We start from the raw sequence: 14,002 nt of genomic DNA, 5'->3' as shown, positions 1-14,002 counted from the left end.
CTTCTTAAAGGTTACCACGAGGCCTTTGTAGACGGGACATTTCGCATTTCAAAGTTAGAGTAGACCTAACATCCCAGCAAATTTTAAGATGGTCTTAAAGTTGAAGGGGTGCATAAGCTTCTGGTCTTGTGAACAAATCTATAGGTGTGTAGCAGAACCCTGAGTGGCGGCATCGGGATGTTTAAAGGCCGTCGGCTGTAATTTCTGAAGCTTAAAAATATGATACTGCCTGAAGAATACCTTTTATCTATCATAGTAAGTCAAGAAAATACGAGCATCGTACCACACTTGTTGGGAACATATTTGTTTGGAACGAAATTTGACTCCACTACTAGAGCATGCCAGATGGTTGTAGTGCTCTGGCCTCCCGACGGAGGAAAGTTAAGAGAGACTCGGCTCCGAAGTCATCATCATATCTGCCTACTCCACTGGAATGCCTCCCAATATATCCTGCAGCAGCATTGGATCCCAAAAGTCTTGTAACTGTGTTGTATGTGTCAGTTCGAACAATGGGCGTACGCTGGGATAATGATGCTCACAAGTTCGTTTGTCGAGTCGGGGGTCACCATAGGAAGGGATGAGCCTGGGATTATGATATTATCTCCAATTCCCAGCTCACCTTGAGGGGCTCTGTGAATATGCCCATGCGGCGATGCGTTTGAGACATCAAAGCTCTCATGAGAATCGGTCGGCGTCTCAGCAAGCTGAATAGTGCGGATAGTCGGACGACCTTGACCAGCCCGTTCAATCAACCTGGTCCGCCAACCGAGCAGCTCGACATCCTCACTATCTTCTCTGTCTTCTCGATTAATTTCCCGCCTGTCCGGATCGCTCTGGCCTCGCTGCGAGTCAGCCTGTTGGGCGGCGGTAGACGCTGTGGCAATTTTGGACGATGCCCGAGCGCGAAGTTTCGAAAGCCACTGCAGGTTACGGAAGTATCTCGGAGTGTTGGCGCCGTGCTGAACCAAAGAAGTGAATAGATTGATCGCGGCATCAACCTGCGTAAGAGCAAAAGTAGCCATTGAGTTCTTGGGATCGCGCAACACCAACGTCCCTAAGCAGAGAGCCGAACCAAACACGTGATACTATTGTGCCATACACCATCAGATATTGTGGTCTCTTATTGACAAAGGAAATGGATTCTCCTACCCAGAAATTCCATTGTCTGGTGCTGACCGCGGGAAAGCGGGTATGAATGTCGTCAACAATAGCAATGATAATCTACCAATGTTAAGCAGAGATCATAATTGGACAGCCTAAAGGATGGCGTTACCCCGCAACGCTCGATCACTGTGAGAAATGAGGGCGCATATATGGATTTTGTACGTTCGTTGATGTCGTAGAGCGCCTTGGCATAATAAGGCCGATGTAGATTGATTATCGTCTCCGATATGTTAAGTGCAAGATTACTTTGCTGATTCGGTCAGCAGATGCACGAATGGACGGGATGGGCAGACAAACTTGGAAGGATATGGTCATTGACCTCCGGGATGGTTCAGGTGATGCTTCGATTGCCGCCTGGACGTGGGGATACCGAGAAGGCATGGACAGGAACGCTGCTCGACAACGAAGGGGGAAGGGAAGGTTGCGCTCAAAGTCCGCCCTCGGTAGGGTTAGCATGCGAATATATTGCAATTGTCGAACAGGAAGACATACAGCCTAATGTCTAGATCGGTGACAGCAGAGTACGGTGGTTTTCGTACTTTCATGGCCATATGGAGTATTCTTCAGCCTCTTTAGCCCCGAAGCAATAACAAACAAAGCAGGGTTGGGTAACAATGAAGTACACACTCGGAAGAAAGCTGAGATAGCTCGAATCGTAGTCTCGAATAGCTCTTCTCCTGGCTTACATGGAGCGGCTCGGCAGGGAATTCGACGTCGCAATGCTCAGGATTAATCGCGCACCTGACCGACATCAGAACTGCAATAAGCCTACAGGCGGTATCCATACGGCCTCGAAAAGCAATGAGCCTGAAAGGTATCGGCAGCATTCAGCTCCCAGAAGACCTTGCGTCTTTCCTCAATCACATCTTGAGAGAGGTTCCAGCGGGCACCGTCCCGGTGCATACCCATCTACAGATGGACTTGTTAGATGCTGTCGTCACTTCAAGGAGCCATGCTTACCGCTTGAACTAATCGCATGACCAGTCCCCACAGAGGCCAGGAATTGTCACCTCTTCCGCCTTTATCCAGTTGTCTACCCCAGATGTTAGCCTGAAGAGATTACGCAACGAAGGGGTTCCTATACAAATGCAGATGCGCCATCAAATGCTAACAAATATTAGTAGCTGATCGGGCGCGATTAAATGAAGACTTACTAAGGTCTGGAGACCGGCTACCATGTTATTTGAGAGGAAGCGTCCTTTGACCAGAGCCAGCTCCGAGAGGTGTAGCCAGTCTTCGGTAGATGGATCGTAGTTGGGCATCTCAATATTGAACATGGTGCCTTGAGCCAGGATGATAAAAACGAGTGCAATCTCCTGTGGATTGACTTGTGGGGATAAAGATATTCCACTTGAATTTGCGTAGACTCGGTCAAATGTCTTATCGAAAGTGGCTCTGGGAGCCACATCATGACTAAACCTTTGTCAGGGCCATCTTTCGTACTGGGTCTCCGAAACTCACTGCCAAGCACAGTAGCGATAGTACGACGCAACCAATGTCTCCGCCTCCTCTCTTGGCGGCAGGCGGGAGAGCAGTTCGCGAGTACTGATATGAGAGGCTGCAACGTTGAAAGGAAAGGCGATGGGAGCAGTACCGGGAGTTAACCGACCAGGCTGAGATGGAATCGGTTCTTGGATTATTTTGGGAGAAGGAGCGCGAGTAACCGGCGGACTGTCTGATATGTCTTGTGTTTCGGACTACCATTTATACTCTTAGCGGACTGAGTGCCGTTTCAGCAAGGAGACGTACTTCTTTCAACCATTCACTGCCCGCAGTCGGTCCCAAGTATTTTGACCGACCTCCCTTGCCCAACATCAATGTGCCGTAGGAGCCGCTCTGTTCACCCACCCCGAGAGGCTGTGCGGCGTTGTGGAGGCCACTATCCTTGCCTGAATCACCGTGGCCAGCCAGAAGATTTCGGCTTGTGGGCACCGAAGGAGAGTTCTGTAAGGAGTCTGACTGTAGCACATGGGCGAGGAGGGCGAGTTGTTCATCCCGTCTGCCGCTATGCTGCGGCGGCAGGTTCCGACCCGGATCGTCCGCGGAGCCCTGTGCAGCGACGATAGCTTGGCCATGATTGTGATGCTGGGAGGAGTCATGTTGGGGTAGCAATTCCCATCGTTGTCTGTGGTGAGGGCCAAATTCATGGGTCGCCGGTGAAAGGCGAGTAATTCCGTCCGGGGATTGCGAGGGCTGATCATGCCCGGCAGCCTGGTGCGGTCTTTGGTGCACCTCAGACTCTCTGCTATGATACTGACTCAGCTGGTGACAGACATGAACGCAGGGATAACGAGAGAAACACACACCGTGACGGTGTTTGGTCGGTTATCCCCGGATTACAGAACGGGGCCCGGCGTCGACGGACACAGTTGGAGCATGGCACTGCAATCTTCTTTCAGCCGGGAGAAACACTCCAGACGCCAGGTTAGCTTGTTTACTGACCCTGCCGGTCGCATTTCATTTTCAGCCGGCGACATTCTGACAGCCCTAGCGTTAGCCATTGTGTGACCGCTTCTGGATCAGCCCATACTGCAGGGATTGGATGGCACCAACCTGCGCAGCTGAGAGAGGGCCGTTGTCTCCTTTGTTTTTTGGGAGGCCCCTGCGTGTCCCCGGCCTCGTTATTCCGGCGCGGAGAACCAGCGCCTCTGCCGGATGCGTGGGAGAGGTCCGATCCTGACTGGTTGACCATCATGCCATAGGAATCGGACGATATGATGGAGAAGATTGGAGTGTATGGGTCAAAGAGTGCGTCTGGAGTCAATTCATCCAGAGACACAGGCAAAAGGTCGTCGGCATCGGGTGGACGGGCTTGATTATGTCCGGTCATGTGACCAGGACTCTATCCGACGCCCCAATCACCCGTTTATCTCCGGTCACCTGGATGGAAGCATGCTGCAGAGCTGTCTATTGAAAAAGGGCACGAGGGTAGCTGCAGCGACATGTAGAGAAAGATGGACAGGATGCTTATCTTGTCAACGTCTGGTACATCTCCAAGGTCCTCTTTACATCGATCGCAATGGCTGTCACCATGCATGATTCTGTCCTGGACAGCAGCAAAGCCAACATGACCGATATCAAGGCCGAAGCCGTGGTTAAGGAGCTGGAATGCCATCCCTCAAAGCCTCCAGTCGACGACAACTTTATGTACGACTTCAAATATAATCATGTCTTGCCCAGTTCAGATGTTTTGGGGATTGAAATTCCCACGGACTGCGATGCCCAAAGGGAAGCCGAAGACATCGTGGCGCGGCTGTCGCAGACCATGGGAGCTGGGGACGCTCAGGCATTTGCTGAGATGTTCCTTCCATATGGTGAGCTTTACTTTTACGAGCGCGTGCAGGCATTCCTTAACATGTCCTTCTCGGTACAGGCGTTTGGCGGGACAAGTTGTCCTTCACCTGGGATTACCGCACTTTCAATTTTCACTCGGCAATCTTCAAGGCTGCCACGGACCTTTTCCCTAAAACGAAGGCCACCAACTTCAAATTCCTTACCCCGGCTCCGACTATTTCCCGGCCCTATCTGGACTTTGCTCAGCTGCAATTCGTCGTGTCCTTTGAGACTGAAGTCGTGCTTTCTTCAGCCGTTATCAATGCGGTCTTCACTCAGGAGGGGTGGAAGATTTACACAATGCACACGGTTGCAGAGAAGCTGAAACCATTTCCCGAAGTTCCTCCTTCCGACGGGCATATGACGGGCCCCGTCAGCTGGGAGAAGCAAAGAGCTGCGGAAATCGACGCTGCCAACCCCGAGATCCTGATCATTGGTGGAGGCCAGAAGTTAGTCTGTTTCTTCCAGATCTCGTTTCACAAAGACTGACTCTTTTTGCTCTTAAATAGTGGTCTTGCGCTATCTGCCAGATGTAAGGCACTTGGTATGGATAGCCTCATCATTGAGCGCAGCGAAGAGATCGGCGACGTGTGGAAGAAGCGTTATGAGTACCTATCGCTACACTTCCCCCACTGGGCTGATGATTTACCTTACTTTCCGTACCCCAAGCTTTGGCCCACGTACACACCCGCTCAGAAGCAAGGAATGTACATGAAGTGGTATGCGGAGGCCTTGGAGTTAAATGTTTGGACCAAATCGGAGGTCGTGAAGGCAGAGCAAGACGACCAGCGTAACTGGACGGTCGTGATTAACAAAGGAGGCCACGAAACCAGACAATTGCACCCCAAGCAGGTCATCATGGCTACCTCCCTTTGCGGCGTTCCCATGACCCCGGATATTCCCGGGATGGCCGATTTCAAGGGTGGTGTTATCCGCCACTCAACGGCCCACGACAGTGCGCGTGAGTTTGTGGGTAAGAAGGTCTGTGTCGTTGGTACCTCATCCTCTGGCTTCGATACGGCCTTCGATTGTTCGCGCCGGGGCATCGATGTTACACTTCTTCAGCGGTCTCCAACCTACATCATGTCTCTGACCCATTCCGTCCCGCGCACAATCGGTAACTATGGTCCTGATGCCGAAGGCAACCGGCCTAGCCATGAGGAACAAGACCGTCTTTTCTTTGCCACCCCTACGGGGCCCGGAGAAGAACTCGCCAGGCGTAATGCTAAGGTGTTGGAAAACCTTGACCGGCCTCTTCTGGATGCACTCCATGCTCGTGGTCTCCGGACCTGGCGTGGTCAGCGCGGCACGGGCGGTTCCACCCTCGGCCAGACCCGCAACGGTGGCTTCTACTTCGATGCCGGTGCGTGTGAGCACATCATCAATGGCAAGATCAAGGTGGAGCCAGGATACATTGAGCGGTTCACGGAGGACAAGGTAATCCTCAACGATGGGCGTGAGCGCCAATTCGACCTGATTGTCTTCGCAACTGGCTTCTCCAACACCATTGACTCGATCCGTGCCACTCTAGGTGACAAGATCGCCGACCAGTGCGGTCCCATCTGGGGCATTGATGAGGAGGGTGAGTTCAAAACTGCGTACCGGGAGACTGGGGTGCCCAACCTCTGGCTCATGGTCGGCTATCTCCCCTACACGCGCTTCCATTCCAAACTGCTTGCTATGCGCATAAAGGCTCTGATGGAAGGTATATCTCCGGCTCCATACAAGGACTAAACCTTAGCTTCCCTCCACCCAAGGACCTCATAGACAATACAACTACAATAAATATGGCTTTCTGAAAGCGCCTGTAAGGTCATTTGCTTTGAAGATCATTGCGTGGGTAGAATCTTAATTAACCTCACCTCAAGGGAAGGGAAGATGTACGTCTCGTGCCCTGTCTAGCCTAAGTACCCGAATTCAACACATCCAACCTTTCTGATAACAACATTCCAAAGAATTTATTTTCCGGAACCATAATAAATTCTGATAAATGTTTCATCTGCTGCATGTAATCCAAGGTAAAATAGTAAAGTCGCATTATAACCGGGAGGCCTTTGTGAAACATCTGGCCAGAAGGACAAACCAAAGGTTCACGTGTAACTGGGGAACAATCGGAGAAAACAAGATTTATGGATAGTATAGGCCAAGGGCTCATCATTAAGCTAGACTCAGGTCTTCCGGCCCATAGTGGCACATTCGATGCTGAATATAGGAATATAGTATAGCCTTACTCATGAATGGCGGTCTTCATTGGAAAAGAATACTAGCTTCATAGAATTCGTGACAGAGTCTACTCAGCAGTTCACTTCCTTATTTTCATGAATTGAAACCTTCTATACTCATACAGAGCTATATGAGCTTTACTGCGACTTCACCGGACCGTACCAGTCCGCGAAGCCCAGATCAAATCCCCACAGCGGCGTATTCAAGCGTTTCGCCTTGCCCGCAGCCGCCATTCCGTCCAGCACATACAGATCCTCTTTAGATAGTGGAATAACCTCTCCGTTACTAGCAATGCGCTTCTCACTCACCGATTTCGGAAGAACAACCACGCCTTTGTTGACGTGGTAGCTGATGAGGATCGTGGCGGCGGAGACCCCATTCTTGTCCGCAATTTGTTGGATCTCAGGATCTGACATGATAGGAGCCCCTAGCAAAAGACATCTTACTAATTTGCACATGGCTTTTGTGGGACACAAGAATAATAGCTAGATGAATTACTCACCGGTAGAACCTAGAGGGGAATATGCTTCGAGGAGTATACCAAGCTTGTCGCAATACTCTCGGAGTTCATGTTGAGGGAGGAAAGGATGCAGCTCGACTTGGTTTACAGCCGGGACAACGGTCCATGTCTTGCGGAGCTCCTCCAAATAGGGAATGGACCAGTTGGCGAGCCCAATCGCCTTGACCATACCAGCTTTGTAAACCTCCTCCATCTGGCGCCAGGTCTCATTCTGATCCCATGATCGGTCCACCGAGCGGGTGCCATCCGGGTGTACCGGCAGAAGCTCGCTCGTCTCATTCTGCATGGAGAAGGTTAGTCGCGCAGGGCTCTGGGGCGGAATGCTGGGAATGTGAACTGCTCACAGGAACCAGCCGAACGGGCCAATGAATAAGCTGATGGAATACTTCGTCAGACCAGATGCTAGGCTGCATACAAAATGACAGTGCACTTACGTAAAGATCAAGATAGTCGGTACCCAGGCTACTCAGGGTCTTCTGTAGACCCTCCTTGACATTTGGGTGATGTGTGTTCCAAAGCTTACTGGTGATGAATATGTCCTTGCGGGGCACGCCGCTATCCTTAATTCCCTGGCCGACCTCGGTTGAAGGAGAGTCTGCCCGGTTCACCATTCCGCTAGGATTACCTCCGGTCGCTAAGCGGCGAAAAGCCAAAATTAAGCCCGATAGGACATCCGGAAGTCTATACTCACTGTTTTTCAAATACAATACTATGGACCAACACCGAAGAAAGGGTCACTGACACATCTGAACTATGCGATTGAGTGCCAATCATGCCGCTCGCACTGAACGCCCAGTCGTCCTTGATCCCATGCGAGCTCCCGGAGGAACACTCCCCTAGCCATACACAGTTGCAACATATTTGGGTTGTTTCTGGTCCTGCCGGGTGTGGGAAGACAACAATATGTGAATATTTGCGACACTCGCTGGGTGTACCGTTCCTCGAAGGAGATGATGTAGGTTGGAAACTGTCCATGAGGGATGGACTTTGAATCAGGATAGCCAATAAGGTGACTTTTGACACACATCAGTACCATCCTGAATCCAACAAAGATAAAATGAGGAACGGAGTACCTCTTGCGGATGAAGATCGCTGGGACTGGCTTATTGCTCTGCGCGAGGCCACCCTTGAGGCCCTGTCCCCTAGCCAACGCAATAACTTTCATCCCCCAAAATCGGTAATCGTTTCCTGTTCCGCCTTGAAAGAGAAGTACCGCGAGGTCATGCGCATCGCTGTGTACGGCTCGTCGCAGATCAAAATCCACTTTATTTACCTTAAGGTAAGTGAGGTGACACTTATGCAACGTGTGAATCTGCGAGAGGGCCACTACATGAAGAGCAATATGGTGCGTTCCCAGCTGCAAGCCCTGGAGGAGCCACAGAAGAGCGAGTGGGATGTCACTACCATCAATGTTGAAGGATCAGCGGAGCAGGTGCAGCGCCATGTGCTGTCTCTTGTATGCTCGGGTATTACCAAAGGCAGCCAATCTGTTTGAAACGTTGGTATGACGTTGGACATGAAAAGGAATGTGCTTGGATCTTTTCTTGTCTATTTTGAAATTCGCAACCGTAATACCTTTCGAATATCAACTCTTTTCCACTCATCAGACTCATAGCCTTGAAAAAGCTTGGTGTACATGAAAAATAGGTTGCAGAGGTTTTCGATCCAACATTTTAGCAACTTAAAGCCTAACATTGACATATGACAATACTGCACTCAAGGCATTGACAGTCCTTTCCTACTCCCTAAGGTTATATAGAGAAGGAAAATTTGACTCCTGAACTCAAATATATCTCTTCTGGGGAGGTCACTGCTGCAGGGGTTAGAATCATCTAGTGCTCTTCCTTCCATTCTATAAAGGTGATATGAAAAATTCAACTCAATGTCAAGTATACATGTCCATGGACTGTCGACGGTCTATGTATACCATCTTATAGCCAAATAGCATGCTTTATTCCGTTTTCTAGCCCCTCCTTCAGGGCGGCCATCAAAGTCCACTTGTCTCCCTTTTCCCCGTTGATTCCATAGACCTCCACGCCACCCCCTTCTTGTCCGACTACAACGACATACCTGCCGTCGTCACTGAGCCGCATGCCACGGATGACATCAACGCCTGTCCGTACGTGCTTGATGTCGTTGACCTTCCTGCCATCCTCGGAGAGCAGGATAATAGCGATCGCATCTCCCGGCGGTAGATCGCGAGGCACACTGCGGAGGTATGGTTCACGCTGCGCGATGTGCCTCTCCCAGCGATTGCTGGCATAGATAACGTTAGGGATGGAGGGATGAAGACCGATTTCGGCAGAGTCCATCATGCCTTGATGATCAGGGTGAACCTCCGGAGGGATTATACTCGGTGCGAAGCCACCAATCGGGGGTATGCCCTCTGCAGGGGCAGCTGATACGTCGAATGCGATGACAGTGTGCGAGAGCTCTCCGATAACGTACATTATCGTCTCTAGCATTTAAGGTCAGCTAGCTCCGGAACATGGGATCTCCGTGTTGAGGCGAGGAGTACATACCATTGGGAGTCAATACGGCATGTCGAGCGCCTGTTCCGGGAGGGCACTGTAGCCAGCCACAGACTTCAAGATGCTGAACGCCGTCGCGCCGAAGTATCCAAACCCTATCGGATCCCAGATCCGGGGCGTATAGTATGCCTCGGCTGTCTTCCAATATCTGATGCACATGGCATTGTTGCTGACGGGCCTTGTTAGGACCGTGTCCAATCGACTGATAGGGAGATTCCGGTAGAATCTCCGCTCGCGGAACATCTTGAAGCAGTATCTTGCCATTGCCTGTTATGGAAATGGGATAGAGGGCAACAGATCCCCCAAGATACTACATGGAGTGAAATGTTAGTAGATGTGTCGAAACGAGGACCTGATGTCGACTAACAGTGCCAAGAGCTAGTGCAGTATTATCACGCAACTTGGTGACTAGTAAGACCAAATTGTCACTAATAAGAACCGTATGGTAAACCGAGTGATGTATCTACCTACAATGACCAGGCGCTCCCAGAGTTGGCAACTGGCTGGTAATTGTGCAATCCTTTTTCAGGTGATCTATCTCGAAGGTATACAAAAGACCCGACTCGTTTCCCTCGGATAGGCCGACAAGTTTATCCAGGCCCCTTTGCGATGACGATAGCTCGACCCAGGAAGCATTGAAGGGGGCTGCATAATTAGCAAGGATGCTCAACTTTCCTCTCTTCTGGTCGAATTCGAGCGTGGTGAAGTCGGCTCTGTCGCCTGCTAATAGAAGTTTGTACTGCATAACGGCTCAAGGGGACACAGGGAACTGATAAGGTCCACCAGGGGTCATCAAAATGAGATAGTAGAAGCTCAGTTCCCCATGTACAATGGTATGGAGGCCTATACTTACGTTGACGGCCTAACATCACGTGAATCGGCCGAGGGGGTTGGAACCGGGGCGCATATCCGAGCCCCTTATTCTGCAGTGATTTAAGTCCGATGTCTGTCACCCGATTCCGTGCCATGTTAACAACTTTCCCGGGCCACGACGTGGAGAGACATGAACGGATGAGTGGAGGCCGGTGGTCGAAACGGCTTACACAGGCAGCCTCCCCCAGAAACAATACTACCCTCGAGACATGTGGGGACCCCGCAAAAGCCGTAGAATGGTCACAACGGTTACGTACTCCTAAATTCGCATGTCGTGACGTATGTACTATAGGAGCAACTGTTCGTTATAATGCCGGGCAAAAAAAGTTTTTGTTGCAACTAGTCTTATGAGAGGCCCAACGTGTGGTGCATTACTGATTCATTCCACCTGTCATTTGGTATCCGGGTTGACAAGCCTGGTTGCTGTTCGGTCCTGAATATAGCCGGGGTGTCGCACCAAGAAGGTCTGGGGCGAACATATATCTGATTCAATATAATCGTTGACCACGACCAATCTGAGAGCTCTAGATATATGATACACAAGCTATTGACATGGCCCATTTATGAAACGCCTCCTTTCCTCACTACACCCCAAGCGGTGTCTTCGGTGACTGAGAACATGTGGCTCTGGAAATCATCGTATTTTCAGCCATCTAGCAGAAATCATCAAGGCACTTCATTGTAGACAGAATGCGTATACTCCACACGTCTCCGGCCACCCAGCTTATGGAGAGACGAGTAAGTGCGGTATTCGCCCAATGACTGACCGACACGACACGGGACTAATAATCATGGTAAGTAGCCGGAGGTCAGGTCAAGAGAGATGTCCGATGCGCGTGTTATTTTCGTAATCCCTGTACGCCACTCTAGTAGATGTGATTGGTGCGCTTATGCCTTTTTGCCGTCTGGGGGGGTTGTTTAGAGCCGGCCGGGGTAACTCCAGTCAGATATACCCTGCCCCACGGGCTACTTAAGTGCTCAGTCCTGCCTCCTCAGTCAGGTAAATACATGGAGAGACGGTCAAGACTTATAACTCGCTCAAGTTTTTCAATGCATCAAAAGTCGAAAGAGGATGATACTACGGTGGAGCATGATGAGAGGGGCACCCTTGGTGTTGAAGCGCTGGATATGATGCCTTCATATGGACCGGATGGCGTCAGAGGGCTTTTCAGCTCGGGGTATGTTCTTGGAGCCGCCTGCCTTGCTTCTCTTGGGGGTTTCAGCTTTGGGTATGACCAGGGAGTTATATCAGTCATCAATGTCATGCCACAATTTCATGCGGCTATCCCGCAGGCGGAGAGTGAATTTGGCAAAGGGTTCATGACAGGCATGCTGCTCCTCGGGGCATTTGTCGGTTGTATCTTCATGCCTTATCTTGCCGACAAGGTCTCCAGGAAGTGGGCCCTGACGGTGGTCGTTATCATTTTCGACATCGGGGCCATTATCCAGACCTCGGCCCAAAATTACGGTATGCTGGTTGCTGGAAGGGCAATTGGTGGTATCGGGGTTGGTACACTGGCTATGGTAGAGATGGATCACCTGTCCCATGCAAGACAGCTCGCTAATATATCTGGCAATACCAGGGCGCACCACTTTACATCTCAGAAATTTCACCACCAAACCTGCGAGGAACCCTATTAGTGCTCGAATCCATTTGCCTCGTGTCCGGGTCAGTCATAGCATATTGGATAACGTTCGGCATGAGACTAGTAAATAGTGAAGCTTCATTCCGTGTGCCCTTTGGCTTGCAGATGGTCAGCGCAACTCTTGTTGGAATCGGTATCCATTTCTTCCCATACTCACCACGGTGGCTGGCGCTCGTTGATCGGCCAGAGGATTGTCTCAAGAGTCTGAGTCGGCTGCGCGGCCTTCCATTGAGCGATCAGAAAGTCCAGGCTGAGTTCAACGCAATAATCAGTGAGGTTAGAGCCCAGAAACTCATGGAAAAGCAACAACGCCCGGGAGTGACTGGCATCAAGCGAGAGGCCCTGATATGGATGGATCTATTCAAGCCGCAGACCTGGAAGAGGACAGCAGTCGGCGTGGGTGTAGGATTTTTCCAACAATTCTCGGGTGTAAATGCCTTCATATACTACGCGCCAACGCTCTTCACTTCAATCGGCCAGAAGGGCGAGATGTCCTTGATTTTGTCGGGTGTATTCAATTCCCTTCAGCTTCTCACCGTCCTAGTCTGTTTCTTCACCATCGACAAAGTTGGTCGGCGACCCCTGGCTATACTGGGAGGTTTCCTTATGGGAGCCTGCTATGTCGTCATTGCTGTTCTAATGGCTCTTTATGGGCCCAATTGGGCTAACCCATCGGCTGGTTGGGCCTGTGTGGCGATGGCCTTCCTGTACATTCTTGTTTACGGAAATACATACTCGCCTCTAGGCTGGGCCCTGCCCTCGGAGGTCTTCCCAAATGCACTCCGTTCCAAAGGGGTCGCGTTATCAACTTGCGTCAATTGGCTATCTAATTTCATCGTTGGAATCGTGACTCCGGCCATGATGGCTAATATTGGTTATGGCACATACGTCTTCTTTGCGGCATGCTGTTTTCTTGCAGGAACGTGGGCCTTTTTCTTGGTACCTGAGACGACCGGCAGGACCCTAGAGCAAATTGATGAGGTTTTTGGGAATGTTAGCAAAGAAGCAAACAACAAGATTACCGGAGAAACTACTTTGGAAGTGGTTTGAGAGGCAAACCGGCTCGACGTGTGACTAGCAATAGTGGGTCGTAGATCACGCGGGCTATGACTGATGTTCATGATAAAATATGCATAATGGCATAATTAGTTACGTCTAAATATTGCATTCGAGAACTTTTCTTGTTGCTTACCTGTGCGATTGTCCTGTTCAACAAGGTTTTGTGGTGCTCTCCTGAGTATCCCTATTTGATTTTGGGCCGAAAAGGAATTTTTACACCCTCATTCATACTCTCTCTTCTCCGTGTAATTTGCAGCCAATGAGGAAAACGGGACTTATGGTAAGCGGGCCTATAAGACAACATCGGGTAGTTTGCACAATGAGTAGAATGCTCGTCTTTCTGTAATTCGCAGTCTCAGGACGAAAGGAACCACCAAACGAGGAAAAGTGATACTAGCTACTGTCCGAGAGGTGATCACCAAAGTTAAGGATAACTATGTACTCCGTCCTCGAGGCCACAACCAACAATGACATGACTTGTGCAGGTATCTATTAGGTAATCATAGTGTGTTGGGGAGAAGATGATCTTATGTGTAATTATTCGGAACTCATTGTAAACAGACCCATCTTAGAAATCCGCCCTAGTTCGGGACAGAAATTAACCATTTAAAGGGCACCTAACACTCTTGATATGTCAGACGCCGTGCGAGAAC

The 14,002-nt window shown here is 50.3% G+C and overlaps 6 protein-coding genes across 6 annotated transcripts; 3 read left to right on the top strand and 3 right to left on the bottom strand.

Annotated features, from left to right (window-relative positions):
- Positions 1–279: 279 nt before the first annotated feature.
- Positions 280–3,859, bottom strand: BO88DRAFT_379378 (uncharacterized protein; the record flags this gene model as incomplete). Its single annotated transcript, XM_025704483.1, has 16 exons — positions 280–483; positions 540–1,085; positions 1,150–1,221; positions 1,274–1,414; positions 1,462–1,603; positions 1,657–1,725; positions 1,792–1,905; positions 1,952–2,073; positions 2,125–2,197; positions 2,249–2,271; positions 2,319–2,577; positions 2,626–2,861; positions 2,914–3,409; positions 3,471–3,546; positions 3,607–3,642; positions 3,718–3,859. The coding sequence occupies 16 exons, from the start codon at positions 3,857–3,859 to the stop codon at positions 421–423; spliced, it is 2,610 nt and encodes an 869-aa protein (XP_025566995.1). The 3' UTR covers positions 280–420.
- A 254-nt stretch (positions 3,860–4,113) lies between these two features.
- On the top strand, positions 4,114–6,245 carry BO88DRAFT_440521 (flavin-containing monooxygenase). Its single transcript, XM_025709798.1, has 3 exons — positions 4,114–4,478; positions 4,538–4,946; positions 5,007–6,245. Exons 1-3 carry the CDS (start codon positions 4,184–4,186, stop codon positions 6,229–6,231), a joined length of 1,929 nt encoding a protein of 642 aa, XP_025566994.1. The 5' UTR covers positions 4,114–4,183; the 3' UTR covers positions 6,232–6,245.
- Positions 6,246–6,857: 612 nt separating this feature from the next.
- On the bottom strand, positions 6,858–7,851 carry BO88DRAFT_449082 (putative glycerol dehydrogenase (GCY1); the record flags this gene model as incomplete). The annotated part of the gene is made up of 4 exons (XM_025710467.1): positions 6,858–7,147; positions 7,223–7,520; positions 7,585–7,614; positions 7,675–7,851. The coding sequence occupies 4 exons, from the start codon at positions 7,849–7,851 to the stop codon at positions 6,858–6,860; spliced, it is 795 nt and encodes a 264-aa protein (XP_025566993.1).
- Positions 7,852–8,012: 161 nt separating this feature from the next.
- On the top strand, positions 8,013–8,735 carry BO88DRAFT_330668 (gluconokinase; the record flags this gene model as incomplete). Its single annotated transcript, XM_025702646.1, has 2 exons — positions 8,013–8,195; positions 8,271–8,735. 2 exons carry the CDS (start codon positions 8,013–8,015, stop codon positions 8,733–8,735), a joined length of 648 nt encoding a protein of 215 aa, XP_025566992.1.
- Positions 8,736–9,171: 436 nt separating this feature from the next.
- Positions 9,172–10,516, bottom strand: BO88DRAFT_449080 (putative isomerase YbhE; the record flags this gene model as incomplete). Its single annotated transcript, XM_025710466.1, has 4 exons — positions 9,172–9,698; positions 9,763–10,081; positions 10,139–10,179; positions 10,243–10,516. The coding sequence occupies 4 exons, from the start codon at positions 10,514–10,516 to the stop codon at positions 9,172–9,174; spliced, it is 1,161 nt and encodes a 386-aa protein (XP_025566991.1).
- Positions 10,517–11,694: 1,178 nt separating this feature from the next.
- On the top strand, positions 11,695–13,340 carry BO88DRAFT_331369 (sugar porter family MFS transporter; the record flags this gene model as incomplete). Its single annotated transcript, XM_025702673.1, has 2 exons — positions 11,695–12,168; positions 12,228–13,340. 2 exons carry the CDS (start codon positions 11,695–11,697, stop codon positions 13,338–13,340), a joined length of 1,587 nt encoding a protein of 528 aa, XP_025566990.1.
- Between the last annotated feature and the right edge of the window lie 662 nt (positions 13,341–14,002).

The sequence above is a fragment of the Aspergillus vadensis genome, assembly GCF_003184925.1.
Source record: "Aspergillus vadensis CBS 113365 unplaced genomic scaffold BO88scaffold_2, whole genome shotgun sequence".
In the NCBI taxonomy this organism is placed as follows: Eukaryota; Fungi; Ascomycota; class Eurotiomycetes; order Eurotiales; family Aspergillaceae; genus Aspergillus; species Aspergillus vadensis.
The sequence above is the reverse complement of the archived record's forward strand: the minus strand, read 5'-3'. Positions and strand labels throughout refer to the sequence as shown.

Coding starts and splice junctions, on each gene's coding strand:
- BO88DRAFT_440521 (XM_025709798.1), top strand. CDS start 4,184: ATGGCTGTCACCATGCATGATTCTGTCCTGGACAGCAGCAAAGCCAAC. Junction 4,479..4,537: donor TGAGATGTTCCTTCCATATG/GTGAGCTTTACT, acceptor TTCTCGGTACAG/GCGTTTGGCGGGACAAGTTG. Junction 4,947..5,006: donor ATCATTGGTGGAGGCCAGAA/GTTAGTCTGTTT, acceptor GCTCTTAAATAG/TGGTCTTGCGCTATCTGCCA.